At 39.1% G+C, this 18518-nt stretch overlaps 1 protein-coding gene across 5 annotated transcripts in view; it reads left to right on the top strand.

Annotated features, from left to right (window-relative positions):
• Nucleotides 1–17786, top strand: part of KCNC2 (potassium voltage-gated channel subfamily C member 2) — an 86582-nt gene extending 68796 nt beyond the window's left edge. Inside the window, exons 2-4 of one of the 5 annotated variants that reach the window (XM_071767118.1) lie at nucleotides 7136–8066; nucleotides 15979–16073; nucleotides 17090–17786. In XM_071767118.1, the coding sequence (XP_071623219.1) occupies nucleotides 7136–8066; nucleotides 15979–16040 (993 nt within the window). In that variant the 3' untranslated portion in view covers nucleotides 16041–16073; nucleotides 17090–17786. Of the gene's footprint in view, nucleotides 1–7135; nucleotides 8067–10804; nucleotides 11664–15138 lie in introns of those variants that run through there. The other 4 variants (XM_071767139.1, XM_071767129.1, XM_071767108.1 and 1 more) reach the window with 4 other exon arrangements.
• The last annotated feature ends 732 nt before the right edge of the window (nucleotides 17787–18518 follow it).

Below are 18518 nucleotides of genomic sequence, written 5' to 3'. Positions count from 1 at the left end.
TTTTTCCGGGGGGCAAAAGGGTGTGACTCCACCAGTCAATTTCCCTTTCACTTTCCCTAATGCTTCTTAGCCTCTCTACCTCTCCCATCATACACAGATGCCACTCACACTGTCCTCTGCTAAAGCCAGGCACAAACACTCTGTACAGCCAGAGACCTCAACAGCTGCATCTGTCTTGGTGTCCTTCCTGTGGGGTTCTGTCTGTGTTGATGCACCCCTTGTGATAACAGCAGCAATGGCTTTCACTTCTTTTGGAAACCATCACTGGCTTTATTAGAGTTGCAGGAAAAAACAAACAAAAAAACAAACAAAAACCCCAAAACCAAACCAACCAACCAACCAAACAAACAAACAAAAAACCAAACCAAAAGACACAAAAACAAACCTCACCTGAGAGACCTGGGAGGTGCTGTGCCCATTGTGCCCACAACCAGCTGCCTCACTAACTACCCCAACAGATACCTGTTCCTCAGGGGCATTTAAATCCCCCTGGGGCTGCCTGGACTCGCCCTCCGCTGCCCCAGAATATCTGAGCCAGCAAGATTCCGGGTTTCTTCCCACGGTTCTGGGCAGCTGTACAGGATAGCATGATCCCAGGAACTCTCCTGTACAGCACGATCTTGCTGTGAAACCCTGGGCCTGCCTTGTTTTTTTCTCTCACTGCCTCTGCCAGTTGCCAAACCACTGCTGATGTGATGCATTTGACTAAGTCTCTCAGTGAGACAACAAAATCAGATTATTTTGATTTCCTTATTTGGAAGGTGCACTGGTCTTTAAGAAGTGAGTTAATTTTCTTAAGACATCAGAGATGGAGTATGAGGGAAGCAAATAAGTCCTGTCCTGGAGCCCCCCTCACTTCATGAAGCATAGCTGTGCCACTGAAACTAAGCTGTGACATCTGGCTTAGATCAGAACTAGAGTGGCCAGCAGGAGAATAAAAGTGATTTCCCCCCTCAACTCAGCACTGGTGAGGACTCACCTTGATTTCAGTGTTCAGTTTTGGGCCCCTCATTACAAGACAGACATTGAAGTGCTGGAGTGAGTTCAGAGAAGTACAACCGCAACTGATGAAAGGTCTAGCACACAAGTCATATAAAGAGTGGTTGAGGGAACTGGGGTTGTTTAGCCTGGAGAAAAAGGAGGCTGAGGGGAGACCTTATCACTCTCTAAAACTACCCAAAAGGATGTAGTGAGATGGAAATCGGTCTCTTCTCCCAAGTATCAAGTGATAGGACAAGAGGAAATGGCCTCAAGTTGTATCAGGGGGAGGTTTAGATTGGTTATTAGGAAAAATTTCTTAGTGGAAGGGGTTGTCAGGCACTGTAACAGGCTGCCCCAGGAAGTGGTCTGGGTTAAACTGATGTCAGACTGCTGCTACACCTGAGACCTGAGTTAGAGCAACTTAATTGTGGACCTGTATTCCTGAAAAATGGCATTTTATAGCCTTTGTATTTGTGCTCCAGCTGGTAATGAGAGACAATTGTTTTGTAAAACTACAACAAATAGAAAAAGAATGAGCAAGCAAGAGAACACTTGTGTCCCCACTACTATGTACAGATGGTATCCAGTCTGAGCTGTAAATATTCCCACATTAGAAATCTATTCATAGCGTATTACTAATAGGCTGTTCTTAAACAGTGTACCAATTACTGTATACTGATGTATAGATTTTTTCATTTGAATATGCCTGTGCATGGAACCATAGCATTAGAATGTTAACCATTAAACTGAATGTGAAATAATGTTAGCAGGAGAGAATACAAATGAGGAGGAAATGTACTGGTGATTTGAAAACCGGAGGCTTATCTTTAATAAGATGAAAACTAAAATATTGGCCATAACTCTACCAATTGTGGCTTGATGCTTAAGAAATTATGAAGGTAGAGTTTCTCAATTAGGATTCTAAGGTTGGAATGATAAATTTTTGTGTAGACATTTAAAGACCAGCTTAATACTGACATTCTGCCTTATCTCTCAAAAAAAGGATGAGTTACAGATTTTTAGAGACATTATGTTGGTCTTTTTTTTAATTGCCTCATGCTTCATGTTTTTGCTCTTCTGCTGAAGATTTATTTAAAATGCGGTGTCTGTATCCATTCCTTAATCTTTGGAGGATGATAATGTGAAAGATTATGATTTATGAGTGTTAAAGCAAACTACTAGTATATCTGTCTTCAATTTATATTTCAAATGTCAGTAGTTTGGTTTGTAGCTACTGATGGTTTCTTAGTATACCTAGACACAATGCACTGAAAATGCATCACACCATAAAAACATATGTGATTTTTTTTTTTTTCCATGAACTGATAATTTTTCAACTTTGAGGAATCGATACATGAAGATACTGATGATCTGTTTGGTGAGAGATTTGAGTGAAAAATTGAGTGTGAAAAATTAACATTGATATTTAAATTTAAGCCCACTGAACATTAAACCATACAGAGATAAGGTCATAACAAGAACTCACTTTAAAATGACAGTGTGATTTTAGTAGTCTCCAGATAGTCAGATGAAATTAATCAGAGGGAAAAAAATCTATCATATCAAAACCAGAAATGAGGACAAATTGTCAAATCTAAATCCAGAGGCAATTCTGTTTAAAGCTGTAACTGGTATCTAATTCAGTGATTTAATCCCAATGTTAGTTGCTACTTATGAGAGTGAAGCATACCATGTGCTTTACAGATAGCTTTTTTTCCTGCTGAAGTAACATTCATAGTTATCATAGTTTCATTGAACACTCAAATCCCTCCAGTTTATTGGAATGTTTATGGGATTTTTTTATTTTTAAGACTTTGGTTTCATAAGACTAAGAAGCTATTAAACTTGATTAAAAAATCCACATCACAAGGTAGTTGAGACTGACTGGAAACAGCATGTGACGTTGGCTTTTTTCTCTGACTAAATTTCCTTTCTTAAAAAAGACTCTAAATCTCTGATACCAGACCCAGAATATGCACTTCTCTTCTTCTTCTATGGACTTCTCTCTGACTGAATTTCAATCCTTAAGAAAATACTGTTTCTTTTTAATACATTTTGTTATCCAGTAGAAAAGTTACTCTGTTTTGAGGTTTCTGTTTAGCAGTTAAACTGAAGAACTCATGACCCTGGAAACTCCAGCACTTCTTATCAGAATAAGTTAAGAGCTGTTCAGTAAATTCTTATCCTTTATAATGAAAGAAGGATTTTTATTTAAATAGCAGGCAAACCATCAAAGCTGGTTTAAGAAATAAAACAAAATCTATTTTCTGTGTCTCTCTCCATATATTTGTATTTCTAATCCAAGTGTGATGGGAGGGATTATTGGTTTTTTTGAAAAAAGTTCCAGCAACATGCATGTATTAAGTTTCATAATATGCCAGTGAATATAATTATTTAAAACAATATTGTTATAATTTTTCTATAAAGGCAATTCTGTACCTGCATTATATAATAGTAAATGTATTTCCAAGGGCTTATTAGATATTCAGTAGCTTTCTTTTTCTGTAATCAAATGTGTCAAGGGCAAGTCTTCTAAGCCCTAAAATGAAACTCAGATGAACTCACCAAACCTTAATAGCTGCTATTGAACTGTCATGTTAGAAAATATGTTACACAGTGAGGGAAGCTGAAGGAGGAGGTATTGAGATCCAGCCTCAGAAGTTGTATCCAGATAGGATGCAGACTCTTTCTGGGAACATACTAAAATGCTGTGAGATATTTACTTCAAAACTTAACTATGAAAAATCAGCAATAAAAAAGGGTGACTGTGACTACCAATAATTAACTGTGCATTAACATCTTTATTGACTATGATGAATTGTCCATCTTGGGATAATAAATAATGTGTAGAAATAGCCTGTCTTAGGGATGTGAGATGGACAGACAAAGTGTATCTTGATTATGTGATTTTTTTTAATAAGAATTGCACACCCGTGTGTGAAGGTCAATTTCTAGATATTTTGCTATTTTGTCTGGGCTGTGTCTAAGCTGATATATCTTAGAATGGCTCAGGTAAGGCTCCATCACAGGACAATGTCAAGTTGTGCAACCACCCATGCCTGGGCCTGCATTGGAAAGAAAAATTGGGTGGGCAGGGTAGATGTGAGCCTCAGCATCTTCTGACCAGGTGCTTTTTAAGATCATCTAGTTCCACCCCCCCTGCCATGGGCAGGGACAGTTCCCACTAGATCAGGTTGCTCAGAGCCCCATCCAGCCTGGCCTTAAAAAATTCCAAGAATGTAGCTTCCACCACCTCTCTGGGTAGCCTGTCCCACTGTCTCACCACCCTCATAGAGAAGAATGTCTTCCTAACTTCCAATCTAAATCTACCCACCTCTAATTTGTATCCATTCCCACTGGTCCTATCACTACCTGACATCCTAAAAAGTCCCTCTCCAGGTTTCTTCTAGGCCCCTTTCTGATACTGGAAGGCTACAGTAAGGTCTCCTAGGAGCCTTCTCCTCTCCAGACTGAATAAGCGCAGCTCTCCCAGTCTGATTTCATAGGAGAGGTGCTCCAGCCCTCTGATCATCCTTGTGATCCTTCTCTGGACATGCTGTAGCATGTCCATGTCTTTATTTTAATAGGGCTCCAGAACTGGATGCAGTACTCAAGGTGGGGTCTCGTGAGAGTAGAGTAGAAGGGGAGAATCACTTCCCTTGACCTCGTGGCCACACTTCTCTTGATGCAGCCAAGGATCCAGTTTAGCTTGCTGGGCTGCAAGTATACACTCATGGCTTATGTTGAATTGCTCATCCACCAGCACTCCCAAGTCCTTTTCCTTGGGGCTGCTCTCAAGCCAATCACTGCTCAGCCTATATCTGTTCTTGGGATTGCCTTGACCCAGATGCAGGACTCAGCAAGTGTTGAACTTAATGAGGCTGCATGGTCCCACCGCTCCAGCCTGTCAAGGACCCTCTGGATGGCGTCCCTTCCTTCAAGCATGTCAGCTGCACCACACAGCTTGGGGTCATCAGTGAACTTGCTGAGGGTGCACTCAATGCCACCGTCCATGTTGACAACAAAGATGTTAAACAGGACTGGTCCCAACACTGATCCTTGAGGAACTCCACTTTTCACTGGCCTCCTGTTGGACATGGATCCATTGACAGTCACTCTTTGGCTGCGGCCATCAAGCCATTCTAACTGAGCTTTGGCTTTTCTAACTAGGTCTCTTGGTGCCTGGACAGCTTCGTTGTAGCTGTCTTTTCTTCCATTCCTAGAAGAGTTTCTTTCTGTGTGATTGTGTGTCCAGGAGCTCTTTGTTCATCCAGGCAGGTATCCTAGCATTCTTTCCTGCCTTCCTCTTCGTTGGTATAACTTGCTCCTGGACACAGAAAAGGTGGAATACTGACCAGCTGTCCTGGGCCCTCCTTCCCTCTAGGACTTTGTCCCACAGTACTTTGGCCAGCAGATCCCCGAAGCAATCTGCATGCCTAAAGTCCAGTGTTGTAAGCTTGGAATATATCTTCCTAGATGCCCTGACAATCTTAAATTCAAGTGCTTCATGATTACTGCAGGCAAAATTGTCCCTGAGCCTCACATTGATCACCAGCCCTCCCCTGTTGCTGAGAACAAGATCCAGCATAGCACCTTTCCTTGTTGGTTCCTCTACCATTTGGAGGAGGAAGTTATCATCTATGCATTCCAGGAACATCTGCTGATGCCTTGCTGTGTTGTCCTTCCAGCAGATGTCAGGGTGGCTGAAATCACCCATAAGACCAGGGCCTGTGAATGCAAAGCCTCTTCTAATTGTCTATGGAGGGCTACATCTGCTTGGTTCTGCTGGTCAGGTGGCCTATAGCAGACCCCTACTGTAACATCACCTTCTCCCTTCTTCCCTTTAATCTTAACCCATATGCATTCAATCAGTTTGTTGTCCTTCCCCAGGTAGAACTCCATCATTTCGTGTTGGTCTCTGATGTAGGGAGCAACACCTCTTCCTCTCCTACCCTGCCTATCCTTCCTAAAGAGCTTCAACCCATCTATCCCTACATTCCAGTGATGGGAAATACCCCACCAAGTTTCAGTAATAGCCACTATGTTGTAGCTTTCCAGCAGCACAGTGGCACATAATTCATCCTGTTTGTTGCCCAAGCTGCATGCATTTGCATAGGAGATCTTCTGCTGGGATGGCTGTGTCACTTTCTTCGGTGAATACCCCTTTATTCCTTTGGGGTGTCTCAGTGTATCCTCAGTGATTTGCCTCAGAGTAATAAATAGCCCTTACTAGCACTCCATCCCTCTGCCCCAGGTGTGCTGCCCCTCTTTTTATTACAGGCAAGCATGAGACTATTAACCCCTGTCCAGGACATACTCTTTTTTTCAATGCTTGACTGTGGTGGCTGAGTTAAGATACAAGCAGTAAATATTTTAACATCCTTAACAATCCCCCATGAGGCCTGTCTCCAGGTTATTTAACTGTATTTTATCTCTTTGTATGCCTCTACTAGAAATGAATTTGTATTTCCTATTTGTTCAGCTTGTCCTGGATTTGCAGATATGACAGCAGGATTGTGGATCGTAGTAGACTTGCAAAGCTCTGACACCAAAGCTGAGAGATGGTCTGCTAGGTTTACTCTTAGTCCTACCTGAGAGTACGAGTGGTGGGTGACTGTGAACTAAACAGACTCTCCAACCAACTCTACCATGCAAGGCATTTTCTATCAGTAAATATCATGGTCCGGGGAATCATGAAAAATCCAAAAGAAACGTAGTGTTTGAATCTGTTTCTAGGCCCCTCTAAGGTTCCTTTCAGGCCAGGTGTTAATTCATGAACCAATTCATCTCAAGACCATTAGGGTCAGCCCAGTTTGATGTGTGTGGGGACTGTTTGTAAAGTACCTTAACAACGGAGTGTAATTCAGATGATTTAGCAAAGATTTAAGAGTTTGTTGCCACTTCCTGAATGAGTTGCAGTCTGCCATGGTGGCCATTACCAAGATTTTTCCTGCTCTCAAACTACTGGACTCTATGTGAGAGAGATGTCTTCTGTTCTTTGGCCTAGATGGAAATTTTTATGCATACACATTTGTGAAGCATCTGGACATGAATCACTAAAAGATTTATAATTATCACTGACATGGTTAGTTTGCTAGTGTTGATGTGAAGAGTTGTGTGATTCTGATGCCTGTTTTTCCTCTTTTTGTTTCAGTTCATTGCCTTTGCCTCTTTATTCTTCATCCTCGTTTCAATCACAACCTTTTGTCTGGAAACACATGAAGCTTTCAATACTATTATTAACAAAACTGAGCAGGTCATCAATGGAACAGAAACTGTGCTACAGTATGAAATTGAGACAGATCCGGCCCTGACATACGTGGAAGGGGTGTGCGTGGTGTGGTTTACATTTGAATTTTTAATACGTGTTATTTTTTCCCCCAACAAACTTGAATTCATCAAAAACCTCTTGAATATAATTGACTTTGTGGCCATCCTGCCCTTTTATCTGGAAGTGGGCCTGAGTGGGCTTTCCTCCAAAGCTGCTAAGGACGTGCTTGGTTTCCTCAGGGTGGTAAGGTTTGTGAGGATCCTGCGAATCTTCAAGCTCACCCGGCACTTTGTGGGACTCAGAGTGCTGGGACACACTCTGCGAGCCAGCACCAATGAATTTTTGCTGTTGATTATATTCCTGGCACTTGGTGTTTTGATATTTGCCACCATGATCTACTATGCAGAGCGGGTAGGAGCCCAGCCTAATGATCCATCTGCAAGTGAACACACACAGTTCAAAAATATCCCTATAGGCTTCTGGTGGGCTGTAGTCACCATGACCACCTTGGGATATGGGGATATGTATCCACGAACTTGGTCAGGCATGCTGGTGGGAGCCCTGTGCGCACTGGCAGGGGTGCTCACCATAGCCATGCCCGTGCCTGTGATTGTTAACAATTTTGGGATGTACTACTCCCTGGCCATGGCAAAGCAGAAACTGCCAAGGAAGCGGAAGAAGCACATCCCTCCTGCTCCTCAAGCCAGCTCGCCCACCTTCTCCAAGACAGACTTCAATCTCGCCTGCAATAGCACACAGGGGGATATCTGCATGGGCAAGGACAACCAGCTGATGGAGCGCAACAGATCATCAGGTAGGACCCACTGGAAATGCATGTCCTTTGAAAACACGTCCTATGAAAAAATAAACCAGTATGCTTAATAGGGGCAGAAAGAAGACAGTCTTTCTGCCAGAAGACACACCTTCCACCCTTCTCCCTCCAGTGTTTGTGTTTGTCAGTCTCATAAAGGACAAAATAGGTATAGCAATGCTCCCAAACCTTTATGTAGCTGGTCTATACAGTTTTGCTTGCTCTGTTGAGAATGCTTTCCTGCTGATAATATCAACCTTTTCTTTTGCCTGTTGTTTGTGGTGTTGTACGGATGTTTCTTGTTTTTCTGCATGACTATGACTACTTGAGCAGCCACCGTGTCCCACCCTGTTGCACTCCATGGTGTTTTGCCTCAGTGTCTGTCTCTTGTGTCAGGTTTGCCTGTGCCACATCGTGGTCTGTTAAGCAAGATCCTACAAAGAAGCAGTCATTTAAAAGGAACAGGTGCTTTACATCAAAATCCCAACACTCAAAGGAAATAAGAAGAAATTACTTTTCTAGCTTTCTTTCCATTTGGCATTCTGCTTCCCTGGCTAGAAGAACCTCCTTTGTCTGTATTAGATGAGACATTGCATGGTATTTACTATTAATTGAACGATAATGCATAGTTGATATAAACTTTGTCAAGAAAAATTAAAATGACCGCCCCTAGCAACAAAATCATTCTTAGTATTTATTCTTATGATTTTTATATTACCTTATTTGTTACAGTTTCAAATGATGGATAAGGACTATTTTATACTAATCACTGCAAAAATTCGTATCAAATGACAGCCTCTGCCCCTCAAATCCACTCCCCCATATTCCATATCTCTTCAAATTACAGAGTAAATTTTATCTCTCAGTATCATTAACATTTTTAGCAGGAAGAATTTTTTTGTTTGTTTCTTGAATGTATTTATTCTTAAGTCGAGCACAGTCTGATTATAAAGCCTATATACCCGTCATTAGATTCCTGTTGAAAAGCTGCTGAAGAATAATGACAGCAAAGTCATCCATGACTGCTGTCATTCAGTAATTGAAATTTATTTTTTTAAAAGAAGAGTCACAGAATCAGCTGGGTTGTAAAGGACCTCTGACATCATCAAGTCCAACCCTTAATCCAGTACCACCGTGGTTCCAATACCATGGCACTGAGTGCCACATCAGTCTCTTTTTATAAACCTCCAGGGATAGAGAATCCACCACCTCCCTGGGCAGCCCATTCCAGTGCCTGATCACCGTCTCTGTAAAGAATTTCTTCCTAATATCCAACCTAAACCTCCCCTCGCAGAGCTTAAGTCCATGTCCGACCCCCCTGTGGCTACACCCTCCTTTCAGGGAGTTGTAGAGAGTGATGAGGTCTCCCCTGAGCCTCCTCTTCTCCATGCTGAAGAACCCCAGCTCCCTCAGTATGGAAAATCTGTCTCTAAATATTTATCTAATTCATCTAATATCCATCTTTGGTCTGTTGCTCTTTTACTGAAGCTCGGTTCCAATCTCTGAGTGAGTGTCCACAGACAAAGCTAACACAGATTTTTGAACATCCTAAATAAATCTAAGACGATATAAGCCCTTGAAAGGACTTACATTGAGGGTTAAATATAGTAAGTTTTACAGGACTTTTACTGATACCCACTTTCAGACATCTTTAATGTGTTAATGATAACAATTTTTTCATGCCACGAAGTCCTACTAAAGGTATTCATAGAATATATTCCAGAATGTATCATAGAAGTATTCCAGAATGGAGGAGGATCAGTCTGATCAGAGCAAAGAGGAATCTTTCTGTGTCAGCAGCTTTCTGTGTCGAGGTATAACCCTTGAAGTTAAAGATGCAAAAAGGACCTATTTTAAAGTGTTATTTTTCAGTAGTGCCACCACTCACATCATGCACTGTAGCTTTAGTTCTGGTAGAGAATGCTATTATAGTCCCTAGGTATTCCATGCAAAACTCCAAGGTTAAAAATAGTCCTTTGAATTACCAGATCAGAAAAACAGGTTTAAATGCAAAGGTAAAGCTGAAGTCAGTAACATGCCGTTACATGTGCTGTGCTGAGCAGAGAATTTTTCATTGAAGCATGCCTGAATCTGAAATAGTAGACAGTCATAAAAGAGTTCTTTGGGAGTGCCAAATCAGGAAAGGTAAGAGGCCAAAGACAACAGGCCAAAGACAACATTTACTTGTTGGATGCTTATGATGACCAGCAGTGCAACTGTAATAGGTTAGAGGAATGAAAAGTGCATTACTAATCAGCTTTTAGTGCCAAATGCTGAAAATCTGTTGCTTTTGGGGAGCGGTTGTCTTTAAAATATGCTAAATAACATATTCTAAGCAAAAATTACTAAAATGACCTCTTTTTTTTTTTTTGCAAAAATCATAGCCAAAGTAGTAAATGGTTTTTTGAAATACCCAAGGCTGACTGTAGTCTGAAAAGTTACAATCCATACTAGACAGCTACCTGAGTCTTGCACTTCTTATTTCATGTTAGTTTAGTAGAAATTTACGTGAGGTTTAAAAGAACCGGGAAGTCAAATGATCATTTTTCCTTGAATAAAAAAAATATACTTTTTGCCATTTTGTACTGATTAATGGTAATTGCAATCTTGTTTTTCTTCTAATGATTTGTCTTGTAAGTATTTTTGAGTGATGGGAATAGCCAACATCTAGCATAAGCTCTTTGTAATGTCTCATTTCCTCATTCATTATTGTCTGTAAATGGGCATGGTGCTTTAACCAGCGTTATCAGGTGAAGACAGTGCAGGAAGTGAGCAGCCACTCTCACCTGGTGAAAGGCTCCCTCCAATCAGACGGTCTAGTACCAGAGACAAAAACAGAAGAGGGGGAACATGTTTCCTACTGACAACAGGTGATTACACATGTGCTACTGATGGAGGGATCAGGAAAGGTATGGACTTCTTTCATTAGTTCATAAAAGGTTACTTAGTAATGTGCTTGTGAAAAGCAAGCTTAGAGTAAAATGTTGTGCACAATGCTCTTACAGGAAAGACTGTACTCAGAATGTATCTTTTTTTCTTTATTCCTAGACTTTCTTTTCTTCTTTTCCTTTTAGGAGCACTGATCTTCTTTAGTCTTCACAGATTATGCCTGATGTTGAACTCTTATTTCACTTGTGTCTTCATTTGTCTATTATAATGGAAAAGCCTGAAATTCAGACCTTGCTCATCCAACCATTCATCACTCAAAACCATTTTTCATTCTAAAGTGCAAATTAATTATTTAATAATTTTGATCTGCATTTAATAGCCTAGAAATTACAGCTGAATAATTTGCACTTAGAAGGTTGAAGTGTCAGAAATAAGGAACTTCTTTGTTCTGAACACAACAAAGCATGTCACATGAGATGCTAGTTTTCTTTCAATGAAAAGTGAGTTTATAATGCCACAAAATGCTTCCTCTTTGTAGCATTTCTCTAATGTTCAAAGGTAACTGTCTACCCCAACCAGCATTCAACTACAATAAACAATGTTTGACATTGCAAGGTGATAAAAATGCCTTTCTACTTATTCAAGCCTCTTCAAATCTGACTAGTCACAGGCAACTGATGGTGGGGCCATCGTTTTTCTCTGGCTGGGAATCTTACCTCATGATATAGACCCAAACCCAGCAATACCAGTGGTAGTTTTTCTGTTTCTGCAGATAAAAATTGCTTTGATTTCTGGGCAAATTGTATCATTCCAGGTTTGCATGTTCCTGAGTCCTGACGTTCATGTGCATGTAGCCATGTAGCACTGGACAAACATTTTTGGCTGAGATTTCCCCTCCCCTCTTGTGAACGCAGTGAGGAAAAAAACAGAGAGGAGAAAAAGTTTGAGGCTGGTGAGACATATACTCAGTGGTAATATGTCGGATTTTATTCATCAGCAGTGTTCTTTTATGGTGCAAAGAAAACATGGCATCATGATAAGGTGGATTATTCTAAGAGCAAGATATAATAAACAAAGATCATGGTTTTGCTAGCTATAGACATTGCTTACAAGACACAGCACTCTCCCACAATGGAACATCCTGATTAAGGCAAAAAGTTAACAGAATACTTAATCCCTTTACTCAGAGAAGGTGTCCTACCAATTCCTTACTACTTATCTGGTGATGAGCCTTGCCTTATCTTTATTTTTCTGACAGCAGGCCTTGTCTCATTGCTATATTTGGTTGGCCTTGCTTTGCAGCATGGAACCTTGCCTTTTTGCTGGCTCTCAGGTCTCTCAAATCATCAAAGTGTCCCTCCACACTTCCCCCACTCCCCCTTTTTTTAAAAAATAACTTGTTTTATGTACAGCAATCATGACTGTCCCAGCTCAGGACTTCTCTTGAGTTTTGCTGCAAATGTTCTTTTCCATTTAAAATGTATGAGCTCAGTTGATTGAACTCGTGAAGGCAAATAGACAACCAGAGTTCCAAAGAGGTTGATTCTGTCTATGCTCCTGTGTTTCATATATTCCTATACATAATGTTTAGATTAAATGCAACTTCATTTCAAACATGTTTTTGCACAGATTTAGGACACTTTCCACTGAGTGTATATTCCTCATTGTCTTCTCAATAATTAGTATTATTTAAAGTCCAGTGTTTTGAGGAGGTCAGGAACACCTGAGTAAGGCAGACTGCCATGGCATCTTGCCATGATTGCAAGATTGTTCACTTCTTTTAGAAATGTTAGTATAAATATTTGAATGCTGTTCATTTGACAGTTACCATAATTGGAACAAATCAGAAGGAATAAACAAAGTTATCTATTAACTACTAAACATGTATTCACAGAAAAATAAAACATACATTGTACTACAACCATGTAAATATTTTCATTTTAAAATCTAGATTAGAGAAAATGTTTATAGTTTTCGCTGGAAAATGGGACTTGAGTTCAGAACTGACAGTTTCTTAATGAGAAATTTGTGCTTCTAACTAGCTCTGGTGATAGCCTCAGCCTAGGCTGAAATTTAGGTAATAAGCAGAAAACATCTTCAAGTTTGAAGACTTGAATTTAATTCATACATCAGGTCTGTTACTTTTTCATTTTATTTTTTTCCTTTCTTTTGTTGCATTTTCCTTGATTGTTTCATTCCTTCTTTGGTTCTTGGTTGTGTTCAATGATCATTTATTTATACTGAGCTTTTTTTGCATTAGTGCCTTATCTCCATCTCTAATAAAAGAATCATTCAGAGCTTATCCATATACCCCACTGAAATACCTGAAAAATGCTGATTTTGGATCATGCTCCTATCTCTGCCCATCTTGTGTGTAGTTTTAATTTTTTAGGAGTTTCTGTTTTCTTTATCATCTTATATCAGTTCTTCGCTTTCATAAATAGAAATGTAGCAAAAAAAAAAATAAAAAAATCAACAATATTTTTCCATTTCTGTGGAAAAAAACCCCAGTAACTTACCCAATTATTTTAATTTTTCCCAAAGTGTTATTTTTAAAGAGGAGGTTAAATATACATTAGCATTGTTCTTCCCTTTTGTTCTCCTTTCAAACAAGATTCTTTCTATCCTGTGTAAATACTGATAGCAACTGAAAAACTGGAGGCTGTTTTTGAAATGCATCAGAACTCTGTGGAGCATCACATTTTAGCCTGCCTTTGCAATCTGGAGGTAACAGTACAAATTTTTGATAGACATGAGTTTACACATTTGCTTTAAGTATAGTTTTACAGTATTTAGTCCTAAATAGGTAAAAAATATGTTAATTGCTATTAGGGAAGAACCTAAGATATGATTTTTTTCTGAAGATAATACCACTTATAAACAGTCTGCTATATGAAAATATTTAATTTAAATGAGTAACCATTTCTTATTGAAAAGAAAAAAAAATAAACAATCTGGTGACTTCTTGTGTGATGTTCAGTGGTATTGTCATTGACATTTTATGGCTTCTTTGGGGAAAGACTCAGTGTTTCCCTCTAAGCAATTTATACCTGAATGTCTTAACCTGACAAATGCTTAGATGCAAACTTGTCTTCAAGGTAATCAGTAGTGCCACTAAATCAATAGGACTTCTCACGCTTGCAGTAAGGCATCTGTCCGTGTATTTGAGGAGTGAGATCCAGTCTGGCTTCATCTTCATTTTCTTTGCTTTCTGACATCTCTCTCCAGACTTATGGGCTTATCCTTTTGTTCATAAGTGGGCTTATTCAGGTGCCATTAAAAATACTTGAGTATGAAGACAGGGAAGCAATTAATAGTAATACTTTTCTGTTATTTTACAGAATAGCCTCTGCAAGGTGAAAAAAATAATCTGTATGTAGCAAAAAGCAGGTAGCTAGAACTCACAGTGTATGTGAACAGAGTTTTCTGCAAGTGCAAAGTTCCCTCCACATTGTGAAGCATTATCTGGCTGCCCCATTTAATTAATAATTATTTACTACTTGTGAATGTGGATTAATAACATTTATTTAATTTGAGTCAGCTGGAGAAGGAAAACTAGTATGTTTTTTTAAATTTGCCAGTCAGGAGGTCTTTGCAAATATGTCAAAGTCTGCTATCTTATTATACTTTAATATTAGACACAGAATCTTAGGGTTAATATTTCTGAAGATAGAATTTCTTTCCTATGTTACAATTCAATCCTCTGCAGAAGTGATTTGTGCATACTGTATGTAAATTAACTGTTTTTCTTTTTATTTATTTTCTACAGAAAAAATCATCCTTAATATAAGAGTTGGGTTTAGAAGAGGTTCCAACAGTCTTTATAGTCTATCCTAATGGGGTTTTGATTATACTTAGCCAGATAGCTTACCCAGTAACCCTGTTGGGATCCTTTATCTTGCGCTCTGTGCAAAAGTGCTGAAGCCAATAGAGCTGCATTGAATGCAAAATGAATGTGGGAGGGCTGGTCAGACCTCTTGTGTGAAAGTCTGGAAAGAATAACTGCATTAATTTGTAAATAATTTTATTTATTAATATCTCTTTTGAGCAATGTGTCTCATCATTGAGTTATTTTGCAGACAGATAACCTCCAAGTCCCAGATAGCTCCTTGGATTGCATTACATTGTATTGTTTGTCTATTTTTTGGCTGAATTCAACTGATGTCTCTGCATTTTCTCATACAAGGCTATGAAAAATCTCGAAGCTTAAACAACATAGTTGGCTTGACAGGCAATGCTCTGCGACTGTCTCCAGTAACATCACCCTACAGCTCACCTTGTCCTCTAAGGCATTCTCGGTCTCCCATCCCTTCCATCTTGTAACCCAGATGGCATCAATCAGCTACATAACACATCAAATACTGTTTACCACATACTGAAAATAAACGTAGTATTAACCATAGGTTCCACAAATATGGTTAAACTCCTGCATGATCTAGCTGTCAGTAGTAAGAAATGCTATTTGGCTAGATGAAGATCTTGGCTTTTAAATATTACCTAGGGTAGCGCTTCTCCCTTCACCTATTATATTGTTGTATTTCTTGTGGCAATAAAATGACAGTTAGTGGATGCAGCTGGACAGTATATTCAATAATGATTTGCAGGGAGATTTACTTAAAATACTGTGCTTCCAACTAATCAGTCACTCCATTGACCCTCCATTTCTTGTGACTCTTATCCATTCTGAAGATGTCTGGAATAGTGTCTTGGTTGCACACAGTGTGACTTGGTGATAAACAACTGCTCATTTGCATGGATCATCCTGTCTTCATCACCTGACACGCAGTGTTGCTGATCATGGGGACCACTGAGGGCTCTGGATGTGTGTTGTCACATTGTACCATCCTGCTGAAATGAAAGCACTGATAGACTGGTCTGCATATGGGATTTTTTTTCTTTGTTTCACCTTTTTCCTTTATTTTTTAACAATCTACTTATTTATAAATGGCTTTGTTTTATTATTAACTTAATGTAATACTATGTTTCTGTATCAGAGTTCTGAATGTCTCTGGTTGTTTGCACACAGATAACTGCAAAGAGGTTGTCATTACTGGTTACACTCAAGCAGAAGCCAGATCTCTTTCTTAATGGCTTGGGGAAGGCACAAAACATGCAAGAAAGGTAAATGCCATCCAGACTTGCAATTTTAAGCTAGCAAGTGCTGCTTGGTACTTGTAGTACAGCAGGGTTCTTCAACATTTTCAGAGGTTGAGTACCAAGTAAAACTGACATGATTACTGGGGGCTTCTGGGCCATAGTTCTCAAGTTGGGTTTTTGACCAGCCTTATACCTTTAGCTCATGATCTTCAAAAATCTCTTCAATGTTTTTTGAAGTGCTTTGTCCTGTGTGTTGTTTGTCTATTTTACAACCTGTCTGCTGTATTCTCCATCTGTCTCCATAAAGCACAGAGGTACTGTTAAAATGCCCCACTTTTTTAAGGTTAACTAAGGACTTTTTTTTTTTTTTTTTTTTTTTTTTTCCCTCGTAAAGGCTATACTTACTTGTATAGATACAAATATGTATATTTTTCAAGTGCAAGTTAGTCTTGTCTCAACTAACTTATGTGAGCATTTTGAAGATCTTTTTGACTGGGATTTATTAATGGCTTTACAGTACTGACAGGTTGCTTGTTTAATCAGTCTTCCTCCTGGCAACCAGCACTCATTACAGTTTTGAAACAGTATCTCCTCTAGTGGCTTCTTCATTCAATAATAAACTCTGTGCAACAGGAAAAATGCAATGGCAGATTTTATGTTATGGGCTGGCGAGGAAAAATTATTCAAAGCCCTAGAGTTTTAGAACTACACAAGGAAGACCATAAAACCCCAAATCTTAATACATCCTTGAAATCATTGAATAATCCCTGATTGTCATGTTTTATTTCTTGATAGGAAAAGAAATATAATTTTCTGTTGACCATGAAACATATTCTCCTGTATATAGCCTAGCCCAATAGCATGACGTGCATGCCGTAATTTTTGTACAATAATGTATTTATCAAAGTATACATTTCTGCTACTTAGAGATGTACATTGATTTAGTTTTGGTAAAATATTTTCAATAGAGAGATAACTGCAAACAGCTTTTAGCAAAGGAATTAATATAATATCTGGTGCTGCTGTTATATTAACTACAGTGTTGTACAGAATTTATCATGGATTTTTGGCTGCTGAAAAAGGCACAGTGGAATTTAGCCATACCAAGGACTGTACGGGAAAAAGACTGCTGCTGTTGAATGGGATCTGATAAACAACTCACACCTTGAGGAGGTCACTGAGACTTTACATGGGAAGTAGAGCTTGTTGAAGAGGATTAACAACTACTTGTAAATACTGCTGCCAGAGTAAGGGGTGACTAGTCACCATTTATGAGTCAACTGTAAATAAAACTTGTGCATGGAATATCAGCTTTTATCTGTATCAAGGAAAGCTGGAATCAAGTTGTTGTTGCTAAGGCTCCATGCAAAGACCCACGCCCCTGTGCATTCCTGGTTCCTGCAGTAAGTTGTGCTGTGGATCATACGAAGACACACTTAATAATGATAGTGATGTAAATGACATCTGTCCTGCCTTCTGTTATAACAATGGTATATTTTGAAAAGGTCACAAATATGAACAGAGTAAGTTTGCATAAGTCCCTGCTTTCCCAGTGTGCTATGGCCTATATTTGTATGAATTCTAGTGTACATGCTAAGTCCTAAGTTTACTTTTCACATCAATAACAGAATTGTGACTGCAGACAAATATCACTGACTTTGTTCACAGCACACAGTCCTCTTTCATTGTTACCTCAAACTCTTAAGTATTCTGGGAAATAAAATTCTGGCAAGACTATTTTGTTGTTTGTTTGTATTCTTTTCAATTTAGTGTTGTAAACCCAACATCAGTAACTATAAAAGTTGTATTAAAATTGCATCCTACAAATGTTTATTTTACATGAAAGAGATATTCTTTGAGAGTTACTTTTGGTGATTTTTGTGGTAAATGGATCTAGACTATTCTATGTCTATTGTACATAGGCATTGTACTGCTAAGATGTGGTAATTATGTTCTCTCCATCCCATTCAGTGGGGAGTTCTCCAGAACCTGTTTTGTCACTCTGGTGTCCTGACTATAGGGATCTGTACCAGTTTTGTTGAACTTCTGTGAACATTCAAGGTACATGCACAATCCTGGTGGAAATATAATACCTGAATTGGAGAATAAAAGGCAAAAGACTTGGGGAGGAACTTGGAACATATCTTACAAAGTGGTTTATGCTCTTCTTCATCTGTATCGGTCCCCTACCTTGCCACTGGCCACCCCAATTCTCAAATTTTCTGGGGTACATGAGGAACCAATTTAAAGACTAGCATGATTTGGCTTCTAAACCAATTTAAGTTTTATTGCATCATGGTGTGAAGTCAAACTAAAAAGGAGGTGACAAATGGTAGCTTAAATTCCTAATCCCATACCGCATTTAGAGCAAACAGTGAAATCCCCAAATACATGAGCGGAGTATCTGAGAGGGATGAGAGTGCTAATACAGCTGTATACATGATCTGAGAGGCTCTTTCCATAGTATTT

Source organism: Heliangelus exortis, chromosome 1, assembly GCF_036169615.1.
Source record: "Heliangelus exortis chromosome 1, bHelExo1.hap1, whole genome shotgun sequence".
Taxonomy (NCBI): domain Eukaryota; kingdom Metazoa; phylum Chordata; class Aves; order Apodiformes; family Trochilidae; genus Heliangelus; species Heliangelus exortis.
Note: the sequence above shows the minus strand (reverse complement) of the source record. Positions and strands in the feature narration are given on the sequence as shown.